Source organism: Muntiacus reevesi, chromosome 5, assembly GCF_963930625.1.
Source record: "Muntiacus reevesi chromosome 5, mMunRee1.1, whole genome shotgun sequence".
Taxonomy (NCBI): domain Eukaryota; kingdom Metazoa; phylum Chordata; class Mammalia; order Artiodactyla; family Cervidae; genus Muntiacus; species Muntiacus reevesi.
In genome coordinates this window covers 97187721-97210135 of record NC_089253.1, presented here as the reverse complement: position 1 = coordinate 97210135, position 22415 = coordinate 97187721, and the positions used below count along the sequence as shown (strand labels likewise).

Below are 22415 nucleotides of genomic sequence, written 5' to 3'. Positions count from 1 at the left end.
TTGACACTGCAGTCAGCACCTAGGGGACAGGGAGGTGCTGCAATAGCACTGAGGAGGCCTCCTACCTGTCAGTGGGCAGGGACTCCAGATGGTCCAGCCCCCCAGGCTGGGGAGGACGCCCCCAGCCCCCAGAATCTGGGATACATGCAGAGCCCATTGGCTCAGACTTCATGGCTGCTGCACCAGAATCCTTCCAGGGCCAACTCTTAGCTGTCTCTGAGGGTGGAGACACCCATGGGTGTGAAAGTGGAACCCAGGGGTCCCATGAAGTGCTGGGTGCTCACAGTCTGGAAGGAGGCACATTGGTGTCCCTAGGTCCAGCTTCAGGGAAGGCCACTGCTTGAAGGCTCAATGGGGCCATGCTCAGCATGCTGGGGCCAGCCGTCCCTCTGGGGAGAGGGTGGGGGACACAGGGCCCTAAATAATTTCTCTAATTCAATACACAGCTGTCAAGGAGCAGCCACATGAGCCCCTGTTGTGTGAGGAGCTGGAGATGCCCTGTCTGGTCCCAGCCAGCTCCTTCTGCTCCTCAAGGCACTGGAGGAGCCTGGGGAGGCAGGAGAGGGGTCAGGCAGGGAAGGGAGGAGGGCGCTGCTGGCCTCGCTGCCACTGGACACAGTCTCTGTGTCTCTGACCTCCCAAAGGTGGGTTCTAGGGCCTTCTCAGAAGCAGGAAGATGGGGCTCTGACGCTGGCCCCGTGACATCGGTTGGTCTCACCTTTGAGTCTCGAGTTTCAAGAGGAAACTCAGCTCCACTTTGTGCTTGAGGAAACGGGCTCAGAGAGGTTGAGTAATTTGTTCAACGTCACACAGCCGATGACTGAGGAAGCTGTGATTCGCACTCACACCTAGATGAGTCCAGGGCCAGCTCTTCCCTGAGCGTGACTTCCCTCTCCAGAGGTCCCCGACTGCCATCTGCCCCTTCCAAAGGCAGGAGGCTGATGACCTCACCCCTCCTCAGAGCCAAGCCCCCACCAGAAGGGCCTAGCGAGGATGGGGGCTTCCTGCCTCATCTCAGCACCCATTTGGGGTGGTCCGTCAGGAACCCAGAGCCTGTGTGGGAGGGGCAGAGGGCCAAGCGGAGGGTCTGGTCGTTTGGGATGGCGAGGCCCTGGCCTCATGGAGCCCTGTTGAGTTCCCCGTGGGTCCTCCTGGGGGCTCTCCAGCCTTTCACAAACTGTTTGGCCCCAGGCAAGCACTCTGGGGCTGAGGATTTCAGCCGTGGGGTGGTGGACTTGGACCCTGAGTGTGATGTGTGGTTGGTGCAGAATCTCTGGGCCTCCTGGGAGACTGAGCTGTGGGCACCACCTGCCCACCCAGGCCCCAACTCACTCCCACAGTAGGTGCCTGTCCCAGGGGCTGGGCAGCCAGCACCAGGGGACACCTATGTTCTGGGAGTGGAGGCCCCTGCCCAGGGACCCCTGGCCACAAACACCTGTGGTTAGAGCTGGGCAAGTGGAGGTGAGTAATCATTCTCCGAGGCCAGGCAGGAGGAGAGTGGACGGGGAGGGGGCCAGGCACCCCAGGGTCTACCAGTGTGGGGTCCCTCATCACCCTCCAGAGACCTGGAGCCCCTCACCTACTGCCAGGGCCAGGCCCCCAGACCTCACTTCCAGAAATGCAAGCAAGATAGCCTTACTGAGGTGAAGGACCCTCATCCCTGCCCCAAAGGCTTCCCCTTCCGGGACCAGAGCAGATGTGGCTGTCCCTGCCAGGCTCCGCCCCTCCACCTCGCCCCACGCCCAGCCTGTTATAAACAGGAGGCTGCTTGGCCAGCCTTGGGCCACAGCCCGCTTTGTCACCTGCTAGAACTGCCACCAGCACTGCCACAGTCACCGCTGTTGCAGCCGCCAGCACCAGAGGATGGATGCCCATGCACAGGGAGGGTGCAGCCTCGAGGTACCAGGGCGGTCAGGGCGGGCCGTCACCGGGGTCTCCTCGGCTTGAGGTGGAGGGGTCGTGTCCCCCATGTTATCTGGAGCACAGGCACCGGAGGGGTGAGGGCAGAGGCTCCCATCCGCACCTTTGTCATGCACCCCTACTGAGAGAGGGCCTGCTGTGTGAGAGGAGCGCGTGTGTCTGTGAACAGCTGTGTGCGTGTGTGTACTGCGTGAAGGGGTGGCACACCCCCACTCCTGCTGTGGCCGAGGTGTCGGAGACCCCGCCCCCCATCTCAGGAAGCCACCCTCCTCCTGCCTGGCAGCCCCAGCCGGGGTGGGAGGTGGCCAGTCTGGAAACATGGTTACTGGGGTCAGAAAGAACCTTCTAGAGGCCCTTATCCCTTGCCTGTATCACGAAACTGAAGGTCCTGCTGCCCTGTGAGGGCTCCATGTGGTCACGGGACACCTGTATAGGCAGCGCTCTGTGCCATAGGGGGCCAATCAGCACCCATGCTGGCACATTCTGGCCTGGCTGCCTCCACAAACCTGAGGCCTGGGCTGACCACCCTCATCTCCTACCTGGGCCCCAGGCAGCTGGTGGGCGCTGGGTGTCCAGGCCAGCATGTGCACCAGGCCCTTCCTTGGCTCAGCCCCCTCCTCAGGTATCAGCCCAGGCCCGGTTGCCTAGAGGGGCCAGAACCCAGGAGGCTACACCCCAAGTGCGAGAGGCCTAATGATTCAGACCAAGATGGGGACACTCTGGAAAGTCCGTAGGAAGCCCGGGCAGTGAGTCAGTGTGTGTCCCGGGCCAGCCAGCCTGACCTGGTCTGGGCCCCACGGTCCTGTGCACTGAGGGACCAAGGTCCCCGGGATGCTGGAGCCTCTGGTGGGAGTAGGGCCAAGCAGGCCTCAGGTCAACTTCCCTGGGGCCCTCAGGTCCCCACCATGTCTGGCCAGACTGCTGCCTACTTTTCTGGAAGCCTGAGGCCCACAGACAGAGCATCCCCGGACTCAGCTCTGTGGACAACACCCCCACTCAGGCCCACAGTGCCCAACAGGCTACAGACCTGACCCTTGGCCCCTATGTGGCCAGACCTGTGTGGCCCCATCGGCCCCAATCCAGCATGGCCATGCTGGCCACTGAGGGTTGTTGGAGGCTGTTGGGGCCCAGGGTTCAGTCAACCCCCAATGCTGGGCCCCAGGCCCACTCAGAGCAGGTCACCTGGTTGCCCCTCACCAGAGCCCCCTCCCCCACTTGGCAGATGGCAGCAGAGACCCACTCAAGCCTCCAGCCTCGAGCCACCTGCAGACAAGGCCTGGTGCAGCCTGGCGTCTACGTCCCCTGCTGACCCTGCCCCACCACCCAGGCTCGGCTCTGGCCATGATAAGACATGCCTGTGGAGGCTGCCTGGTGCCCCTCTTGTCGCCATGGGAGTGGGGGCAACAGAGTTGGTCCCTCGTTATGGACCAGCTTCCGATGGGGTTTTTATCAAGCGTCAGCAAGCCAGGCTAGGCCACTGGTGGCTGAGGGATGTGACAATTCCGGGAGTTCCCAGGCAGGGAGAATGGAAGGCTGATGGCCCGGGTGGGGAGACCTGAGTGGGGTCAGGCCAAGTGGCAGGCTGGAGCATCGCTGAGTCTCACTTCTCAGATGCAGGCTGAAGGCACGGGCCAAACAGTGGGTGGGGGGCCAGGAACCTGGACGTGTTCCCAGGCACCCCCACCGACACTGCCCGAGGAAGAACGTGGAGAGAGGCTGGTAGAGCTGCACGCCTCCTTCAGGGAGCTGGTCACCTTCTTCTGCACCAACTCCACTATCCACGGCACCATCCGCCTTGTCTGCTCCAGCCAGAACCGCCTCAAGACGGCTTCCTGGGGGCTACTGCTGGCAGGAGCCCTGGGCGTGCTCTACTGGCAGTTCGCGCTCCTCTTCGAGCAGTACTGGCGTTACCCGGTCATCATGACAGTGTCCGTGCACTCGGAGCGCAAGCTCTTCCCATCAGTCACTCTGTGTGACATGAACCCACACCGGTGAGGGCTGGTCCAGCCTGGGGGCCCCTCCCCTGGTGCAGTCACAGCAGGACAACCCACCTCTTCCTGCTCTGTGCCTCAGGGGCAGGGCTAAAGGACAAGAAGAATAAGCTGAGTGTTACTGTGATCAGTGCCAGGCTGAAGGGACCTTCAGGAGTTAGGCAGCCCTGGAGGGGGAGGGGAGGAGAGCCAGGGGCTTTCCAGAAGAGCAGGTGCCAAGGAGAGGGGAGCAGGGTAACACTGCAGTGTAGAGTCAGCAGAGCAAAGACAGGGAAGGGCTGTGAATGAGCCAGAGGAGGATGGGGTCCCAGGGGTGGAAGGCAGGCCAGGCCGGGGGGTCTGACTTCCCTCTGAAGCCCCGGCTCCGTATTCAGAACCGCCTTCTAGGCTTCTGAGGATGGCAGGGGTTGGGGGGCTCCTGTCCTGTCTGTGATTGCAGGGTCAGTGCCTGGGGGCAAGCTTGGCTCTCTCCAAAGTGCTTGGCTCTCCACTGTGCTAAGGGGGCCTGGCTCTGACTCTGCCTCCCGCCCACCCTGCCCCCAGGCCACACTTAGCCCGCCACCATCTGCGGGTTCTGGATGACTTTGCCCGGGAGAACATCTACTCCCTGTATCAGTTCAACTTTAGCGACAGCAGGGACGCCCTGGGGGCCGAGGTCCCAGGTCCAGAGCCCGCCTTCCAGCTGGACCGTAGGATCCGCCTGCAGAGGCTGAGACCCTTGGACGGCCAGAACAGAGTGGGCTTCAAACTGGTGAGTGTCCAGCCCGGGGGGTCTGCATGGGACTCGGGCAGGCCAGTCGCGCCCACACTGACCCCATGCCCCACAGTGTAACAGCACTGGAGGCGACTGTGTTCAGCGAGCCTACTCCTCCGGCATGGTAGCCGCCCAGGAGTGGTACCGCTTCCACTACATAAACATCCTGGCCCTGCTGCCAACTGCCCATGAGGACAGCCACGGCAGCCACTTTGTCTTCTCCTGCCGCTACGACGACCGGGACTGCCATGCCCAGTGAGTACAGACCGGTGTTCGCTCCCCCCACCCCATCCAGTGGTCTGCCGGCCCCGTGGCTCCCTCCAGAGACAAGGCAGCTGTGCTCCCCTCCCCACAATCCCAGGCCACACACACAGCAGGGTGATGGGTGGAGAGCGTGTGCTTGTCTGAACATGGCCTCTGGTTCCAGGCACTTCCAGACATCCCACCACCCCATCTATGGCAGCTGCTACACCTTCAACAGTGTCTGGGCCACACAACGGCCGGGCATCACCCACAGTGAGTGCCAGCCGGGACTAGGTGCGGGCGGGGTGTCCGGGACGACCTGGCCTCACCCCTGGCCTCCCCCAGGGATCAGCCTGGTCCTCGGGGCTGAGCAGCAGGACCACCTCCCTCTGCTGTCCACGAAGGCCGGCATCAAGGTCATGATCCATCCGCAAGACCACACACCCTTCCTGGAGCATCAGGGCTTCAGCATCCGGCCAGGGACGGAGACCACCATCGACATCCGTGAGGTGGGTCGCCCCTGCCTCCAGACTCTCGGCCTCTATTTCCAAACCTGGGTGGGGCGCAGGACCTCCAGCTCAAGGCAGCAGGACTGAGTAGCCCCCCTTCCCCCAGGATGAGGTGCACCGGCTCGGGAGCCCCTATGGGCAGTGCATGGACAGCACAGGCAGCGTGGACGTGCAGCTACTGTACAACACCTCCTACACCAGGCAGGTGAGTCTGGGCATGAGGGGCAGAAAGGCGAGACAGGGACCCAGGGAGGGGGCTGGGAAGTGGGTGGGGGAGGCTAAGGCAAGGAGACCCTAAGGGACGCTGGCAGTGGGTGAGGGAACAGGCCAGTGGGAAGGAGGGGAGGCAGGCGGGCCGGGGAGAAAGGCAGCTGCCCCAGACCCCCAGCTTCAGCCCCCATTGTCCCCCTAGGCCTGCCTGGTCTCCTGCTTTCAGCAGCTGATGGTGCAGACCTGCTCCTGCGGCTACTTCTTCTACCCTCTGCCGGCGGGGGCCGAGTACTGCAGCTACATGCGGCACCCAGCCTGGGGTGAGCTCCCCGCCCCGTCCCTACCAGCCTGTTTGGTCAACAGCAGACCTCCCCACCGCCCCTGGGTCGCTTCTCATAGGTTCACCCGTGACTGTCTCCCCAGGTCACTGCTTCTACCACCTCTACCAGAAACTGAAGACCCACCAGCTTCCCTGCACCACCCGATGCCCGCAGCCTTGCAGGTGAGGGGGCATGCTGGGCTCCGTTTGGTCTGCCCGGGGCCAGCACACAGGGATGTGATGGGGCTGTCTCTCCCAGGGAGTCGTCGTACAAGCTCTCTGCCGGGACCTCCAGATGGCCTTCCTCCACATCAGCTGTGAGTCCCCAAAGCAGGGGTGAGGGATGGACAAGTAGGGAGATCATGGGCAGAGAGCCCTCCCGGGACTGGCCTCTGTCCCTGCAGTCCTGCCCTCACACCACCTTGCAGTGCCCGAGGGCCAGGAGAAGCTGCGGCCACAGCAAGTTTTGTGTGTGCAGGACTGGGTCCTGGCTGTGCTGGGTGAGACAAGCCGACGGAACCCATGGCCACCTTCTGCCTCCATCAAGTCCTGGCCGCTGCCCCTGCCCTCCTCGCCCTCCAGGGCCTGCACAGAAGGCCCCACCAGCAGGTCTGGGGCTCAGCCCCTCTCACCTGTGCCCTGCCGCAGGATCAGCCTGGCCAAGGTGAACATTTTCTATCAGGAGCTCAACTACCGCATGGTGAATGAGACACCGGTCTACTCGGTGAGCTGCCTCCTGGGCCGGGGCTGGGAGGGGGCCGGGGCCAGCGCCCGGGCCTCTGCTCACCACTGCCAACACCCACAGGTGTCACAGCTGCTCTCAGCCATGGGCAGCCTCTGGAGCCTGTGGCTCGGCTCCTCCGTCCTCTCGGTCGTGGAGGTGCTAGAGCTGCTGCTGGACGCCATGGCTCTCACCCTGCTTCTGTGCTGCCGCTGGCTCCGCGGGTCTCAGGGCCAGCCCAGAGCGGCCACGAGGGCGCCCCCTCCAAACCAGAGGCCAGCCAGTGGACCAGTGGCTGCAGGCACAACATCGAATGCCCCAGGACCTGGCTGCCTTCGCCTCCCACGATGCTGCCGGGACTTTAGCAGGAGTCTTGGCTGAGGAGTTCAGAGACCCCTGACACCTGAACCAGTCTGAACCTGGCCTGATCCTGGGAGCAGCGGCAGCAGTGGGCTCTCCTGACTGCCCAGGGCAGGCCAGTCCAGCCCCATGGAGCTTCCTGGGCCAACCAAGCCAAACCCAGGGCCCAGGAAGCAGCAGCACCAGAGCTGGGGGGTGGCTCGCCGCCAGGTACAGAGCACAGAAGGATTTCTTGTTAGCCAAGCCACCCTCCCCTGCCCAGCGGTTGCCTCACAGGTCTCAAGGAGGCCCAAGGCAGGCAGGGAATAAGGGAGTATCCCCACCACTCTGGATTCCCATGTTCTGGTCCTGATGGAGCATCTGCCCATGTGGAGGACTGTGTGCCCGTGTGTGGGGGGCGCTTCACATGGGCGTGTGTCTGTTTGGTGCCAGTGTCATATGTCCACGTGTTTCTGTGTCAGCAGGTCTGTCTGCACCTACATGTAGGTGTGTGCAGGCATCAGGCAGAGCCCCACTCAGTTCAGGGCCAACGGAGGAAGGGCAGGGCCAGGCCCAGGTACTCAGTGACCTGGGGCCACTTTGCAATAAAATGATTTCACCTGGTGGCTAGGGTGTTTTCTGCTGCCCTCCCCGTCCCCTGAGTGAGCTGAAAACCTCCAACCAGATCATACTGTCACATCCTCAGTCACAGATGCTGAGGGGGTTGTGGGGCAGGGGACTCGGGGCAGAGTTTGCCTAGGGGACAAGGCTAGGTCCAGGCCATCCTCACCAGTTGGTGTCCATCCTAGAAAAGGGCGGGGCAGCCAGGGAGTGGAGTATCAAGAACTGATTTTAATCAATGGAGCCCAAGTTTCCATCAGGCAGGCCCCCAGGTTCCAGCTTACTGCAACTTTTGAGGGCACCACTGGTGCTGTCGCACGCAGGGCCACCCCTTGGGGAAGGCAGGTGACCCCCTCCACCCCAGTTGAGACAGAGCAGAGTGAGACGGGAGTGACGAGGCAGCGGGTGCAAGCGGCTGTTTATTAACTGTGATCTGGAGTGGAGGCGGATCCCGCCAGCTGAGGCCCTAGCAAAGGCCCTGGCGCAGGCAGTGGGGCGGGAGGTGGGGGCAGAGCTCAAGCAGGAAGAGAGGAAGGAGTTAATTCTGCTCTCTGGGGGTCACAGCCAGCAGGCGAGGGAGTTGGGGGCCCACCTTGCTGCCTATGGGGCCTCCCTGGGCAGCCTTTGCATAGTGACCAGCCAACTGGTCTTGGACTGGCCGAGGGTTCGAGTTGGGGAGAGGCCCAGCCACTGCCCCAGGGCTCCAGGAAGGGGAATGCAGAAGGCATCAGAGGGCCCTGGGGGTGAGCTGAAGCCCCATGGGCTGAGCCAGGGGCAAGGCTGGTGAGGGGGCAGGGCTGAGCTGCAGAGCGCCCCCAGCAGCGGGCAGAGCTGGGGGTCAAGGTGGTCCTTGAGTCCAGAGAAAAGACGCGAGACAAAGTGAGAACGAGGTCATTGTAGAAAACCCCTCAGTCCGTGACAAAGGACATCAGATGCAGGGGTGGGAAGAGCGACGCACCTGCCACCCGCTCTGGGAAAAGGCAGGAACAGGTGGGGCTGCATGGCCAGCCACACGGCCTCAGGACGTCCGTGCCCAGTCAGGGCTGAGGCCCCAGGCCAGAGCCCCCAAGCACCCAAGAAGCCCAGCCTGGATGCTGGGGTCGCTAAGTGAGGTACACGGGTTGATTCCCTGGATGGGCGGTCCCTTCTGCCCTCACAAGGTGCCGGTGGCCAGCCACCAGCCCCAGGGCCCAGCGGAGAGGCTGGGGGCATGGGAGGGACCCAACTAGCAGGTCAGTGTCCTTGGGCAGTAAAGTGGGGGCACGAGGTGACACAGGCCCTGAGGGCAGAGTGGGGCACCAAGTGGGCCCAGGGATAGAGGGGCAGGAGGTGACACGGGCCTGGGGGAGCAGAGAGGAGCACAGGTGACACGGGGCCTGGAGAGTGGTTTGTGACACGAGCAACCCAGGCCCCCCAGGGAGGGGTCACCCGAAGATACAGGGTCCCTGGAGGGGGGAGTGATGCAACACCTCCTGGGGAAGACTGGAGCTTCAGAAGACTCAGTGCTGGTCCTGCTCTGGCCCGGGGTGGGGGCCGCTGGAGGAGGAGGGCAGAGCCGGCAGCAAGGGCTCCAGGAGCTCCAGAACACCAGCGCTCTCCGGAAACGGGCCTGAGGGGGGGGGGGGGGGGGGTCCCGCCGGGGGGGGTCCCGCCCACCCCGCTGCCCTAGCTCTCGTCCAGGTGAAGGCTGATAAACTCCTGGATGCACCTGCGGTACTGGAGCTCAGTGGGGCTGCTGCCGGCCAGAGGACCCGGCTGGCCAGAAGGCGCCTCAGCCTCACGCATCTCCTCGGCCATGCGCGCCAGACGGAGCCTGGAGGAGGGCGGGCCATATGAAGAGCCTAGCCCGCCCCCAGCCCATTGAGTCCCAGACCTGAGGAGGGCGGGCCTTATGAAGTGCTCCGCCCCGTCCACAGGATTCCCCCACCCACACCGCCCTCCTGCTCACAGCGTGACGATGTCGGCGTTTGCTTCCTGCACCGCAATGCTCAATGGGTCCTGCTGAGCGTGGTCCAAGGCGTGCTGGTCCGCCCCCCTCTTCAAGAACAGGCAGACCTGGCTGAGAGCGGAGGGGGCAAGTCAGGTCAGGCCTTGGGTAGGTACCGGTGGGCGGGCGACCCGGGCCCATGGGGCGGGGGGAAGTGAGCCCACGACTCACCCAGTACGGCCAAGGAGCGTGGCGTGGTGGAGTGGAGCCCGGCCGTGGCTGTCTCTTTGGTTCACGTCCGCTCCGTTTTGCAGGAGAAATTCACAGATGATCAGGGAGCCCTGGGGAAGCCGGCGTGGGGAGGCGGTATGGTTCAGACGCGGGAACGGTTCCTTGCAGGCCCCCTATCTCCCACGCCCCGACGCCTCTTCAAGCGTGCGCACCAAGGCAGAGCCGCTGTGAAGATGCTGCACCTGGGTCCGGGCGCAGCCGGGCGCCTACTCACCCCCAGCACGGCCTGCACCAGCGGTGTCTTTCCCTCGTCCTCCGCGTCAGCCCAGTTGACCTCCGCCCCGTGCGCCAGCGCCGCCGCCAGGGCGGGAAGGTCGCGGGTGCGCGCCGCGCGGTGCGCCAGCAGCCCCGGGTGCAGCTCACGCACGTCTGCCAGGCCCCAGGCCTCCGCCTCTCCGTCCGCCTCGCCGCTGGACTCCTCCGACTCTGCACCCTCTACAAGGACCGGGCAATAAGGGCCGGTAAGCCGGCCCGGAGCGGGGAAGGCGCAGGGCCGGGGATGGGGAGCCGTGCACTCACCTTCCTCAGCGACGCGGTCCACCACAGAGCCCACGCCGAAGGCCAAGACATCTGAGCTGCCGTCGGAGCTGCCCCCTAAGCCGCTGTCGCTGCTCAGACCTGCAAAGTCCACAGCCAGAGGGGATCCTGAAAGCGTCTGGGGGAAGGCTGGAGGGCCGCCCACCCTCCCAGGGATACTCCCTGGAGCAGGATCAGTCCCCACTCTGGGGGCAGAGGAGAGCCCTGCCCAGGATGGGAGGAAAGGAGAGAAAATCAAGTGACAGCTCAATGGAGTCAAGGATTAAGCGCCCCCTAGGAGCACAGTCGTGGATGTGATCCCCCCCTCGCTCAGGTCGGCCCTAGCAGGACGGATGGGCCGAAGCGCCGCCATAATATGCAAGCTGGGAGGTGTCCATCCAGACGCGGCTCCAGGCAGCAGTGAGCGGCACCCAAGAGCAGCCCTCACAAAGAGCCCGGAGCAGCGAGGCAGCGCCCTCTGCTGCCCGAGGGCACCCACTCACCCCAGCAGCCCTGCCAATTCTTGGCCCCCGTCTATACCCTCTGTCCACACTGCCCAGAAAGGCAGCCCAGACGCCCCAGGCCAGTGGGTGCTGATAGACACTTAACAGGCAGGCCCCGGGAGGGGGCGGGGAGGGCCCCAACCTACAGCATGTGCCCCCCACCCCCACTCCAGGAGGAGCTGGAGAAGATGCACACAATTGTCTTTCAGGAGCTGGCACACAGCTGTCCACGAATACACATGCATGTGCACACACCCATGCATATACACACATGTACACATTCACATGTGTGTACCCTTGTGCACAGTCATGCCCCACACACTCTCCTGTGTGCACACCGCACACAGGTCTCCCTGAGGGTCATGGCTCCAGCCTCCAAGTCAGTGGCTGAATTACCCCCAGCCCCTGGAGATACTGTCCCAGCCTTAGCCCTGCTTGGCCCCCAGACTCCCCATACCTATACCAGTCCCTCCTGCAAGGAATGCCCATCCCTCTGGTCCCTGGGTGAGTGGCCACAGCTGTCCCATACTTGTCCACCCTCTGAGTGAGCATGCCTGGTCCCTGCTCTGCTGCCCTGGCTGAGGTAGGGGGTGGGCAGCAGGGGACTTACTGCGTGGGCCGGCTGCAGCAGCCCCTGCATCGAAGTAAGAGAAAAGGGAGTCCAGCTCGTCCGGGCAGAAGAGTGAGTCCCTGCGGAACCTGGGCTCCATGGAGCCTGTAGCAGGGCAGTAACCGGGCCAGGCTGGGAGGTGGGCAGAGCTCGGGGCTCTGCTCCTTCCTCCCCCCACCCCTGGCCTCCCTGGGGTTCATAGTCTGGAGGCTCACCCCCTGCCCAGTGAGCTGGGGCGCACCTGCCGGCCCCCTCCCACCTGAGCACAGGGCAGCCACAGAGGGCAGAACAGGCTCCATCCGGACTTTGCTGCGGCGGGGGGCAGGGGCTCGGGGGGAGCTGTGGTGGCGCTGGCACTTCTGCACCCTCCAGCGCTGTGGGGCCTCCCGGGCTGGTGCCGAGGGTGGCCTCCGCACAAACTTCTTTTCCACATATTTGTCCTTGATCCAGGCCTCCTTGTCCTGTCTGGACCAGGACCAGACATGAGACCGCACTTGTGGGCCAAGGCTCCCCAGGCCCTGCCTAGACTACCCCACACCTCACCTGGGGCTGCTGGCTGTGGGCTTCTTGCTGCCCGGCCCCTCACACTGGGCCTCGTAGATCCGGTTCACAGTGCTGTTTCCAAGCTCACACATCAGCTGGCAGGAGACGGTGAGGCCAGCATCAGCCCAGCCCACAGACCTCCCCTCAAGTGGGCAGACCTGGCTCCTGTCTCCCTCTCCCCACCAGTCTCCTGGCAGCCTGCAATGGCCCCCACACACCTTCAGCAGCTCTGGTTCCCACGAGTCCAGGGTCAGGGACCGCACCTTGGAGCAGTGGACGCCCAGGCTCCTGGATGAAGAGAGAGGAGGAGTTAGGGTGCGGCTCCACCCCCACCCGCTCCGGGCCACCCAGGAGGCCCACCTGTGGATGCCTGAGCACTCGATGCAGAGCAGCACACCCAGGTTGATGCTGGCCCAGCGCGGGTCGGGTTGGCCGCAGTCACCACACTGGCTGTTGCCGGCCACGTTCTGCACCCGCTGCAGCACACTTTCACCCTTGACGCTGCGTTCCCGAGAGTCCGTGGCAGAGTCGATGCTGCTTGTGGACGGGGACGCTGTGCGGTCCAGCCTCTGGGGACCGGGTGAGGGGTCACTCAGCCCTATGGGAGCTCCAGCCCCATTTTCCCCAGTGGAGGCCCCATCTTTCTCCCCAGATACAAGGGCCAACACAGGCCAGGGTCCCTGAGGCACGAGCCTGAACCCCCATGTATACACACACACTCATGTGTGCATACACAGAATGCACATGTGTGCTGGTGTGTGGCCTGCGGGAGCTGTACACGCATGTGCAGGGAGGGCCCACCTCACTGTAGCAGCTGTCAGGGCTCTCCCGATAGGCAGAGGCAATGCTGGCTTGCACCGCCTGAACCCAGGCCTGCCGTAGTTTCTCTGAGTCAGCCTGCAGCATGCAGCTCCTGCAGGAAGGGGCCTGTCAGGCTGGGCAAGCAGAGGCTCCTGCCACATCACACCCTGGGCAGGACCTCCTTACTTGGTGGGCGACACGACCTCAAAGCAGAACCTCCGCTCGACGTCCTCACAGGGCTTCACAGAGCAGAGCCGGAGGTCGTCCACTACCACGGTCAGCACATCCTGCAGGCATGACCACAGTGGTCCTCGCACTCAGCACCCAGCTCTGCCCCACCCTGACCACCCGTTCACTGCTCTACCCAGGACACAGATTGCCTGGGGTTCAAGTGGTCTCTGTCCTTAGCCACTCAGGCTTTGGTGCCCATCCATGTCCTCAGCCCCATGATACCAACCCCCCCAACCACCCACCCCCAGGCCAGGTGAGGAGGCCCAGGAGTCGCTGCCCTGGGCCCAGCGCACCTTGAGCTTCTTCTGGTAGACCAGCTGGCTGTTCTGGATGGAGAACCAGCGCCTGGGTGGGGAATGGGCCCAGAGGGGTCAGGCTGGGTTGGGCACCCCCTCCATCTGTCTGCCCTGTAGTCCCCTGAGAAAGGGCCTCCCTTACCGGTTCCACGTCTTGAAAGCATTGCTGGCCCTCTTGAAGAGGTAGCCTTCCATCACTACCCCACTGGGTGCATCCACGTCAAACTCCACCTTGGGCTCATCGTAGGAGAAGTCCTGGGAGCAGTTGGAGCCCAGCCCTCCATGAGCACCCACCCACTGCTGTGTGGACACGGCTGCCCTCCCAGCCTCCCCACAGCCCAGGTTGAGAGAGTGGGTCTTCACAGCCACTTTCTGACCCAAACCCCATGGGGGCAGATGCCTCCCACCACAGCTGGGGGCCTGGAGCGCTCCGGCCCCAACCCCCAGCTCCCCCCGCCCGGCACAAACAGCAAGCTCTGGGTAGGATCAGGAAGGAAGCCGCCTCCCCTGTCCTCAGTCCCCCATTCATGTTGCCAGCTGGGCTGCTCCAGCCAGCCTGACAGAGCTCCATTCACACGGGCCGGGGAGACACTGAGCGTTGTCCTGTGTGTCCGGCAGTGGGAGAGGAGGCCCAGCCACCTGCTCCCCTGGCTGAGTGGGGGCGGGAAGGGACAGCTGCAGCTGCTCCCGAAGGGGACTCGGTCCCAGCTCAGCAGCCTCCGCTGGTGCTGGGCGAGCCCCGGGAGGTGCTCAGGGTCGGAGCGCTGGGGGCGTGGAGGTGTCCTTGGTGCTGAAACGGGGCGGGGCGGACAGAGGCCCCACCCACCTGTCCCCCCACCCCACCCCCGAGTGGGCGCCCACTCACCTGCAGCAGCGTCTGAGGGCGGGAGCGGGAGGAGCGGGAGGAGGGAGAGAGAGAGCCAGTGAGTGAAGCCCTGCAGCCTCCTCCTGGGAACTAGCAGCTCCCACCAGCAGTCATCTCCGCCCAGGGCAGCGCCATGACAGCCGTCTGGCCAGGAGCAGAGAGGCCCCAGTAGGACCCTCCACCCAGCCCCAGCCCTAGCACCTGTGGGCTGAGGGGGCTGGTCCTGGCCTCTAAGTGACCTCTCACTGTGCTGAGACCCTGAGGGATGAGGACTCCCACCTCTGTCTGCTCTTCCAAGGAGGATCAGAATCAACCTGAGCATGGGCAGGCCTGGGGAGGGACGGGGAGTGTGTCTTTGTGGCGGGCTCCCAGGTCCACACTTGGAGAGGGCTGATGGGCCCCTCCACAGGGAGGCCAGGGCTGCAGGGCCTCACCCGTTGTTGGATGGCAGCATGCTTGCGCTCCATCTCCCGCTTCTCCACTGCCGAGTCGATCACCAACTGGTCCAGCTGTGGGGAGGGGTACAGAGAGGAAAGTGGGCCCCTTCCCCTGATACGCTGGCCCTGGCTTCCCCTCCCCTCAGGCTCACCTCGGCCGCCAGCTTCTTCATGTAGGGGTCCAACTGGTGCAGCAGGCTGTACCCCTGCTGGAAGAAGCTGTACTGGGCATGCATGAAGGACAGCATCTGGGGGGGTAGGTACACAGGTGAGGCCCAGTCACCAGCCACAGTCGCCAGGGCCCTCACTGGGTGCACCCAACCCCAGCACTCACAGAATCCAGAATCTCAAACTTCTTCTTAGCCTGGAGGACGTTGATCTGCCAAGGAAGGAGTGAACAGGTGAAGATATCAGGGCTGAGCTACGCCATGGCCTGGACCTTGCTCATGTCCACTCAGGGTGCTTGTGGCTCCCTGAGACCACCAGCTCATCTGATGCTCCCTACACTGGTACCCATATCTCCTCTCATGGTTTCTCCATGGACAAAGCCATGAACTCTACCCCCTGCTCCAAGCCCTCCTGCAGCCTCCAGCCCTGGCTTGTCCCAAGCACGTCCCCACCTCTGGGTCTTTGCCCGGGGCATTCCCCACTCCAGATTCCTCCCCAAGCATCTGAAGTTTTCTCAGGTCAGAGGGGCCCCTCCAGACACCAGGTCCGTGTTTGCAGCGACACCCAAGGCCCAGCGACTCACCTGGAGCACATAGTCCAGTGCCAGGTGGCGGAAACACTTTCGGGCGAGGATCAGGGCACCCGTAGCCTCCTCTACCTCGTGGGGCCGGTGCCTCGGGGCCTGGGCATTCCTCACCAGTGACAGCTCCATGTCCTCCCGAACTTTGTCAAACTGCTTCTTGGTCTCCTTGAACTTCCGCACATCCCTGGAGGCCGGCGGGTGTCAGGTCAGGGAGCCTGAAGAGGGGTGCACTGGGGTCTCCCCCCTTCAAAAAAGGCCCTCTTTCTGCTCCCGGCCCCTCTGTGCTCCACAACCTCCTTCCCCACCTCCCTGTCCTGGCCTCCCACCCCCCACAGCCAGCACTCCCTGCTGCCTCCTTCTCAGGTCCCTTTCCCAATCCAAGGCCCCCTTTCTCTTCACCACCTCACCCACAGGATTGGTCCAGCTTGGGGTGACCCCTAGCCTTACCCTGGACTCCAGATGCTCCACTTGGGGGATCCCCAACTATACACACAGCATGAGCTGAGACCCCCACCAAGTCCCCACCTCCTGCTCTGTGACCCTGACCCTGACCCTTCCATGGTCCTGCCTTCACCCCCGCCTGAGGGCCCCCTCGCTGCCCTCTGTGGTTCCTGCCCTCCAGCACTGTCTCCTCACCCCAGTCTTGGCCTACAATGAGCCCCCACCCAGAGCCTGCAGGCCTTGTGTCAGGGCCCCAGACTCTCTCAGCTCAAACACCCCAGCATGGGGGAGAGCAGCCAGGCCTCCTTTGGGGCCACTCACTCTTTGACGAAGTTGTGGAGCTGCTGCCGCACAGACCTCTGGGCCTGGTCAAACAGGATCTGGGACCATAGAAAGGTGGAGGTATCAGGGACCTGCCCCCACATGACCCCAGAGGCCAGGCCCCTATCCCCTCAGGTAAGAGCCAGAGAATGCCCTGTCCAGCCCCACTTAGGCCCCAGCTGGTCACCCTCACAGAGCCGGCCTCACAGGGTCCAAGGGACCAGGTGCAGCCCCTAGGCCTGGGTTGGCGCCCAGAGGCAACAGCTGTGACCACCTGCCCATCTGCCCCACTTGGCTCTCAGTCAGATTCGAGGCCCAAGCTGTCCCCCTCCCATGGCCCGGTCAGAGCAGGCACACCCAGGGCCCCTAGTGACAGCCAGTGCCCCGGCCTGGGGAGAAGCCACCTTGAGGATGACCAGCCCTGCAGTTGGAAGGGTCCAGCTACGGCCGAACGAAGCTCCTGAGTGATCTGGCCTGGGGGCAGGGTGAAGTGATTGTTGGGGGCTGGAGGGGCCTCCCCCACAGCACTGACTGAACCCAGAATCAGATCCCCTCAACATGGGGAGAGCCTGGGCCCTAACCAGAAGCAGACAGACACACAGACAGACTGCTGAGGCCGGACAAGCTGTCCAGCACTGGTTTATTTCTGAACTTCCCCTGTGGGGGAGGGGCCCCTTGTTTAGTCTGAAGCTCTGGTTTCCAGGCCACGGTCTGACCACCCACATGGGCTCATTCTGTTCTGTGTGTCCATGCAGGGGGCCCCTGAGAGGCTCAAGGTCAGGCAGACCCATCCCAGGAAGCCATGGGGTCAGCCTGGCCAATGACCCCTGTCTGATGACCCTGGATAACCCTCTAAGGCGACTATGCCAAGCCCCCACCACCCTCAGCCCCAGACGGGCAGGTTTCAGGCACCTCCCTGCTGGCTATCCGGCCCTCACCTGGGACACAGTAGAGTTTCAGCAATGTGGGCGCCCCCCGCCCCTAGACTGCAGGAGCAGAAACGTGGCCTCCCCCACAGCCCGCCCCTGCCAGCTCAGCTCTCCCAGAGCCAGCCCAGAGCCTTCCAGGCTGGGCGGGGCCTGCAGGAAGCCCAAGGGGTGGCTGCCTGGGAAGGGATGACAGTGATGATAAGCAGTGCCCCCCCACTACCCCCATCAGGGCTCACCATGTGGTAGGTGACCATCTCCTGCAGGCTGTCTCCAAACCTCTGCAGACATTCCTGGGGGTGGGTGGGGGAGACCCTTGCTTAAATGGGACTGCCGTGCCCCCAGTGTCAGCACCTCCCACCCACTAGTCACAGAGTAGCCCCTGTGGCCCAGCACAAACGCCCACCTGCTCCCAGGGCAGGGGCACCCTCAAGGGGCTGCCTGCCTGTGCCTGCCCCTGCCTAGAGGTCAGAGGTCAGCTGCCCCCTCACCGATATAACAGTGTCGCCCTGGCACTGCTGGGACAGGTCGCGGACGCCACTCACGAAGAGTCTGTTGGTGGTGACGTAGGCCTTGCCTGCCTCGATCATGCTGCTACATAACTTCACCAGCTGCAGACAGGACAGGACAGATAGGGGACACTCACTCCACCTGTGGCCCCAGCCCTCTCCGCCACCAAGGCCAGACCACACAAGCTGGGGCCCTGCCAGGGCAGCCGGAATTTAGCTCAGGGCCCATCAGTGCCCAGGACACAGCTGGGCAGCCCTAGGTGGAAAAGGAAGGCCACTGCCCGCCGCCTGTCCTTCTGAGCCCACCTGGTGCTGGGCAACAGCTTGGCACTGCCCAGGCTCCAGTGTGGGAGGTGGGAGCAAGAGAGGGAAGCCAGGAGCAGGGACCCCAGGGCCGGGGTGGGCATGCAGTCCTGGCCAAGAAACAGCAGGACCAGCCAGAAGGGGCTCAGGGATGCCACCCCTCCTCCCTTCCTGCCTGTGCCCTGGGCCCCTAACCCAGTTACTCAGAGGCACAGCCTCCCAGCAGCTGCCCCTGCCTCCCCCAAGACTCCCCTCCTTGGCGTGGCGAGAGGAAACCACACAGACACAGGTTTGTGTGCGGCATGTGCACCAGGACAGGTATGAAGGCCAGTGACAGCCAAGCCCATGTGGTATGCATAAACACACACTTGTGCTTGTATTGGTGGCCGCGAGTGAGCTGGACCGAGCCCTCTGTTCCCCCAGGCCCTTCCCTCACCTTGTCCAGTTTGGCCTCGATCTCAACCACGTCCGTTTCCACCTCATCGATAGTTGCCCTGCGACGGGTAGAGGGTGGCTGGAGACCCGCCTGCAGCGAGCCTCCCCCACCGACTTAGCTGGTCTTCATCTCCCCAGGCACCTCCCCAAAGGGTCTGCAGTGGGAAGGGGCTGCTCTGTCAATAGCCACTGGCTCCCGCAGGCCCACCTTCCTCCACGCCGCCCTCGGACAGACTAAGACATGGAGACTGGGGTGGAGGCATGGAAGAGGGAGGAGAGGGGCAGGACTGGGACCATGACTCCAGGGCTGCAGAGCCTCCAGGGCCCACCACCATCCCAAGCAGAGAGAGGCCTAGTCAGCTGTGATGCCCCCAAATGGGGTCTGTGGACAGGGGAGGGGGTGGTCCCTAGCACAGAGGGAGGGGCCAGGGCCCTGTGGAGGGGGACATGCAGGGCCTCGCTGGTCACCGCCCCCCGGCCCAGCCCATACACCTCTCCAAGGCTCAGAGTTGACCCCAGACCCCATCTGGATCCCCCAACCCTTAGCTTCAGCTGTAGCCCACTCTGGCCTGGGGCTGGCAGACCCTGGGGCAGACCTGTGTCAGTAGAGCCTGCAAACCTGAGGCTGCTCCCTAGCACAGTGAGACACCCAGCAGAGGCAAGCCCCTACCTCCCGACTACTCCCCCAACCTCAAATACCAAGCTGGCCCTCTCTGCCTGGAGGGAGCAGTGGGTCAGACCTTGGAGGAGCCCACTCCCACTGGGGCGGCCTGACAATGGGGCTGCCTTGGGGAGGGAAGAGTTAACGATGACATCACCAGAGAAGCCAGTGGACAGAGAATCCCGGAAGGCGAGGCAAGAGGCAGATGGATCAGGCACGTGACTCCCCCCCCTCCAATGCTCTGGGAACAGGAAACAGGGAAAGAGGGCCAAGATCCCAGGGCTCCCCCCAACCCACTCAGCTGGTGAGCTGGGCCCATCTGGCTTCCTGGGGACAAGGGACAACGCAAAATGGAGCTCAGACCAGGGGCTAGAGGCAGCCTCTAGGGCCAGGGCCAGGGTAGAGGAGGCTGTCCAGGTCTAGAGGCCCCTCGCTGCCCCGTGGCTGGTAGAAGAGGGCCATATTCCAGGGTTTCCCAGGCTTGGGGGAGAGGGACTTAGTCCCTCATGTGGGGGCAGCTCGGTACTCCCTCAATTAGGAGCTGTGGGGGAGGGGGGTGCCAGGTTGTCTCGTCAGGGCCTTTGGAAGATCCCCTGTCCTCCTCCGCTCTGAGCAGCCCTTATCCCTGCCCCAGGGCTGAGGGGTCTCTGAATTCCAGAGTGGGAAGGGGTCAGAGGGGATGTCTGCTTGGACAAGTGTTGGCCCATGTCCAGCAGGATGCGCAGCCTGAGACTACAGGATCCTGACCATCAGTGTAGCCTCTCCCCTCCCCCCGACCCAGGGGCCCAGGGCACAGAAGGACAACCCGTCAGGAGAGGATACTACAGAGCAGAGCAGAGACATGGCCTCTGGAGCCCCAGTCACCCCAACTGCCCTGGGCAGATGTGTGGAGGGCCATCACCCCCGAGCCAGGGGGGCGGGGAGGGGGCAGTTGGTCCCTAGAGAACTTGGGGGCACTGTACCAGATGGTGACAATGTGCTCATGGGGGCGAGGTGGGCACTCAGTAGAGAGCACCAATGTGCTCATGGGGGCCCCATGCCCCTCATCTCTCTCCCCCCACTTCCATGGAACAAGGTCTCCTCTCCTGCCATCCCTCCAGGATTTCCTCAGCAGCTAGGATGGTGGGTAGGAGGGTGAGGCTGGTTTCCCCACCAGAGCCATGACTCAGCGCCTGAAGCCCCACCCAGGGGAGGGGGCACCATGAACAAGGGGTGGGCGGTGCCCCGATGAGTCTGAGAGAGCCTGGAGCCCTCCAGCCATAGGCACCCAGGGCTGTGGGGCTCTGCCCAGGCCACGAGCATACAGACAGGGTCCCTCTTCCCCCAGGGCTGGGGTCACTTGGCCCTATATCCTGACCACATTCTCCCACTCAGCTCTACCCTAACCCTGGCCCCCAAGCTGGCCTCCAGGAAGTCCAGGTTACATCCTCAGCAGCATCTGAGGGCACATGGACAAGGGAACCTCAAAAAGGCCTCAAAACCTGGTTAAATCTCAGCCCAACCCCAAAACCCACACAATGCAGCTTCTGTGGCCCAAGGTCAGGGGCATCTCCCTGGCCCCCACCCTGGGGTCTTAGCTATGTACTTTCAAAGAAAACCTGGCAAAGCCCAGGCATCAGCTGCATCCACTGCCCCACTGTGGGTGCCCCCTGGCAAGCAGGCTGGTGTGGGAGGGAGGGCCTGGAGCTGCCCCACTGTGGGTACCCCCAGCCCGGGATCATAGGTACCTGAGTTGCTCACATCCCCCCCTCAACTGTCAGGAACATAAGATCAGAGAGCACAGAGGTGATCATTAGCCCTCTACCCAGGGCCGGGGGCCACTCTCTGGTCCAGCCTCTACCCCTCATCCAGTCTTTTCTGGCCTTCATTGCTGACTCTCTGTGAAGCGGCTGGGCAAGGGGCTGGCTCCAGGAACTCAGAGGTGAGAGCACCGATGCTGAGGCCCACCAGGCACTGCACACAGGCCCTCTTGCTAACACACCCCAAAGACCCAGCACACACACATACACATGCATACGACCCAGCGCAAGTGTGCCAAGGCCTGACAGGCACATGTGCCATCAAACATGTATGCACGCAGAAGTACAACACACACAAAGTGTGTACTCATGGATTTGCTGCATAAACATGAACCCTGTGCTGGGGTACATGGGAACAAACTAAGATATGCCTAGTGCCTTAACTCATCCTTGCACGATAAACACCCACTCTATCTAGCAGCAGTCCAGGGGCGCAGCTCACCCACACATTCATGTCCAAGGTCTGGCACCTCAAGGGAGGGTGCAGAGGGGCAGAATTCACATGAGTGTACCCAAGCACAAGCATGAGCACCTGACACACAGGAGGTGCCCTGTTAAAGCAGATTCGTGCACACCATGAACATGTCCACACGGATAAACCCGCCTGCACTCCCAGGAAGGACTAAAGCACAAACCCACGGCCGAGCACAGCCCAGAACCTCCACCAGTCTCTCGAATCCAGTCTGCTTAGGTAGCCCCCACCCTGCCAAGGCATCTAGGTCACCTCTGCCAAGCAGCTGCCCCAAGTCCTAACTGTGGCTTCAGCTGCCCGCCCCCTTGACTACTCTGGGCACAGGAACCAAGACAGATTCCAGGGGCAGACACCCGACGCACCCAGACGACCCTAGCCAGAGTCAGGCTGCAGGGCCCGGCAAGGTCTCAGCCCTGTGCAGGTGGCCCGCAGAAGGTCTAGACACAAAGCGGGCGGACACTCCCACGGAGAGGTGGCCGCGCCGGAGGCCACCCCGCCCCACGCGCGCACCCTTCGCGCGCGGCGACCAGCACAAGCGGCATCTTTTGTTCCGGGCTCTAGCGCCAGGGTTGCTGCGGGCTTTGTCCAAGGCGAGTCCTCCTGCTCTGGCCTCCAGCCCCGGCGCCGGGTACAAAGACGGCACCGGCTCCCACACCCTCGCCCCATCCCCCGACGGTCCCCGGTGCCCCGAGGGGCTGCGAACCCGCGGATCACAAAGGGCCGCGCCGCGCCCTGGGGGCGCACCTGAAGCGCGGCGAGTCCTTAATGCACTCTTCGAACTCCACCGTCATGGCTGCGGCGGCGCGCGGCGCTCACTGGCACGAGGACCACGGCGGCCCGAGCGGCATCCCCGGCCTGCCTGCCCGCCCGCCCGCCCGCGCCGCGATCGGCGCCCGCCCGCCCCGGAACGAGGCCGCTGCGCCACCGCCCCGCCCCGCCTGTCACCACCGGGGAGCGTCGCCAAAGTCCTCCGTCCGCTCGCGCCGCCCGCTGTCACCGCCGGGGAGCGTCGCCAAACGCTCCGACGTCCCGCCCCCTTAGTCCCGGCAGCGGGTCGGAAGAGTGGATGGGCCCAACAGCAGTCTCAGGAGCCGCCGGGCCGCGCGCGCTCCAGCGGTTCGGCCTTAGGCAACCTGGGGGATTGGCAATA

The 22415-nt window shown here is 63.6% G+C and overlaps 2 protein-coding genes across 4 annotated transcripts; one reads left to right on the top strand and one right to left on the bottom strand.

Annotated features, from left to right (window-relative positions):
- The first annotated feature begins 1731 nt into the window (after window positions 1–1731).
- On the top strand, window positions 1732–7559 carry SCNN1D (sodium channel epithelial 1 subunit delta). Of its 3 annotated transcripts, XM_065936877.1 has the most exons (12): window positions 1732–1899; window positions 3532–3911; window positions 4455–4662; window positions 4739–4920; window positions 5093–5181; window positions 5254–5417; window positions 5524–5622; window positions 5830–5947; window positions 6051–6129; window positions 6206–6263; window positions 6425–6670; window positions 6752–7559. In XM_065936877.1, the coding sequence occupies exons 1-12, from the start codon at window positions 1864–1866 to the stop codon at window positions 7046–7048; spliced, it is 1956 nt and encodes a 651-aa protein (XP_065792949.1). In that variant the 5' UTR covers window positions 1732–1863; the 3' UTR covers window positions 7049–7559. The 3 variants fall into 3 exon arrangements, with proteins under 3 accessions (XP_065792949.1, XP_065792950.1, XP_065792948.1); XM_065936878.1 differs by lacking the exon at window positions 3532–3911; XM_065936876.1 differs by lacking the exon at window positions 1732–1899 and having other exon boundaries at window positions 3328–3911.
- Window positions 7560–7900: 341 nt separating this feature from the next.
- Window positions 7901–22148, bottom strand: ACAP3 (ArfGAP with coiled-coil, ankyrin repeat and PH domains 3). The gene is made up of 24 exons (XM_065935974.1): window positions 22010–22148; window positions 18335–18392; window positions 17578–17697; window positions 17326–17379; window positions 16161–16219; window positions 15399–15582; window positions 14982–15026; window positions 14800–14895; window positions 14645–14719; window positions 14211–14222; window positions 13488–13600; window positions 13343–13394; window positions 13005–13105; window positions 12819–12930; window positions 12378–12586; window positions 12236–12305; window positions 12018–12112; window positions 11734–11939; window positions 11475–11579; window positions 10365–10463; window positions 10060–10280; window positions 9786–9895; window positions 9576–9686; window positions 7901–9440 (listed from the first exon to the last, which is right to left on the bottom strand). Exons 1-24 carry the CDS (start codon window positions 22054–22056, stop codon window positions 9293–9295), a joined length of 2502 nt encoding a protein of 833 aa, XP_065792046.1. The 5' UTR covers window positions 22057–22148; the 3' UTR covers window positions 7901–9292.
- Window positions 22149–22415: the final 267 nt, after the last annotated feature.

Coding starts and splice junctions, on each gene's coding strand:
- SCNN1D (XM_065936876.1), top strand. CDS start 3,457: ATGGCCCGGGTGGGGAGACCTGAGTGGGGTCAGGCCAAGTGGCAGGCT. Junction 6,130..6,205: donor CGATGCCCGCAGCCTTGCAG/GTGAGGGGGCAT, acceptor TGTCTCTCCCAG/GGAGTCGTCGTACAAGCTCT. Junction 6,671..6,751: donor ATGAGACACCGGTCTACTCG/GTGAGCTGCCTC, acceptor CAACACCCACAG/GTGTCACAGCTGCTCTCAGC.
- ACAP3 (XM_065935974.1), bottom strand. CDS start 22,056: ATGACGGTGGAGTTCGAAGAGTGCATTAAGGACTCGCCGCGCTTCAG. Junction 15,583..16,160: donor CTCCACAACTTCGTCAAAGA/GTGAGTGGCCCC, acceptor GCCGGCCTCCAG/GGATGTGCGGAAGTTCAAGG. Junction 12,113..12,235: donor GGGAACCAGAGCTGCTGAAG/GTGTGTGGGGGC, acceptor GTCTCCTGCCAG/CTGATGTGTGAGCTTGGAAA.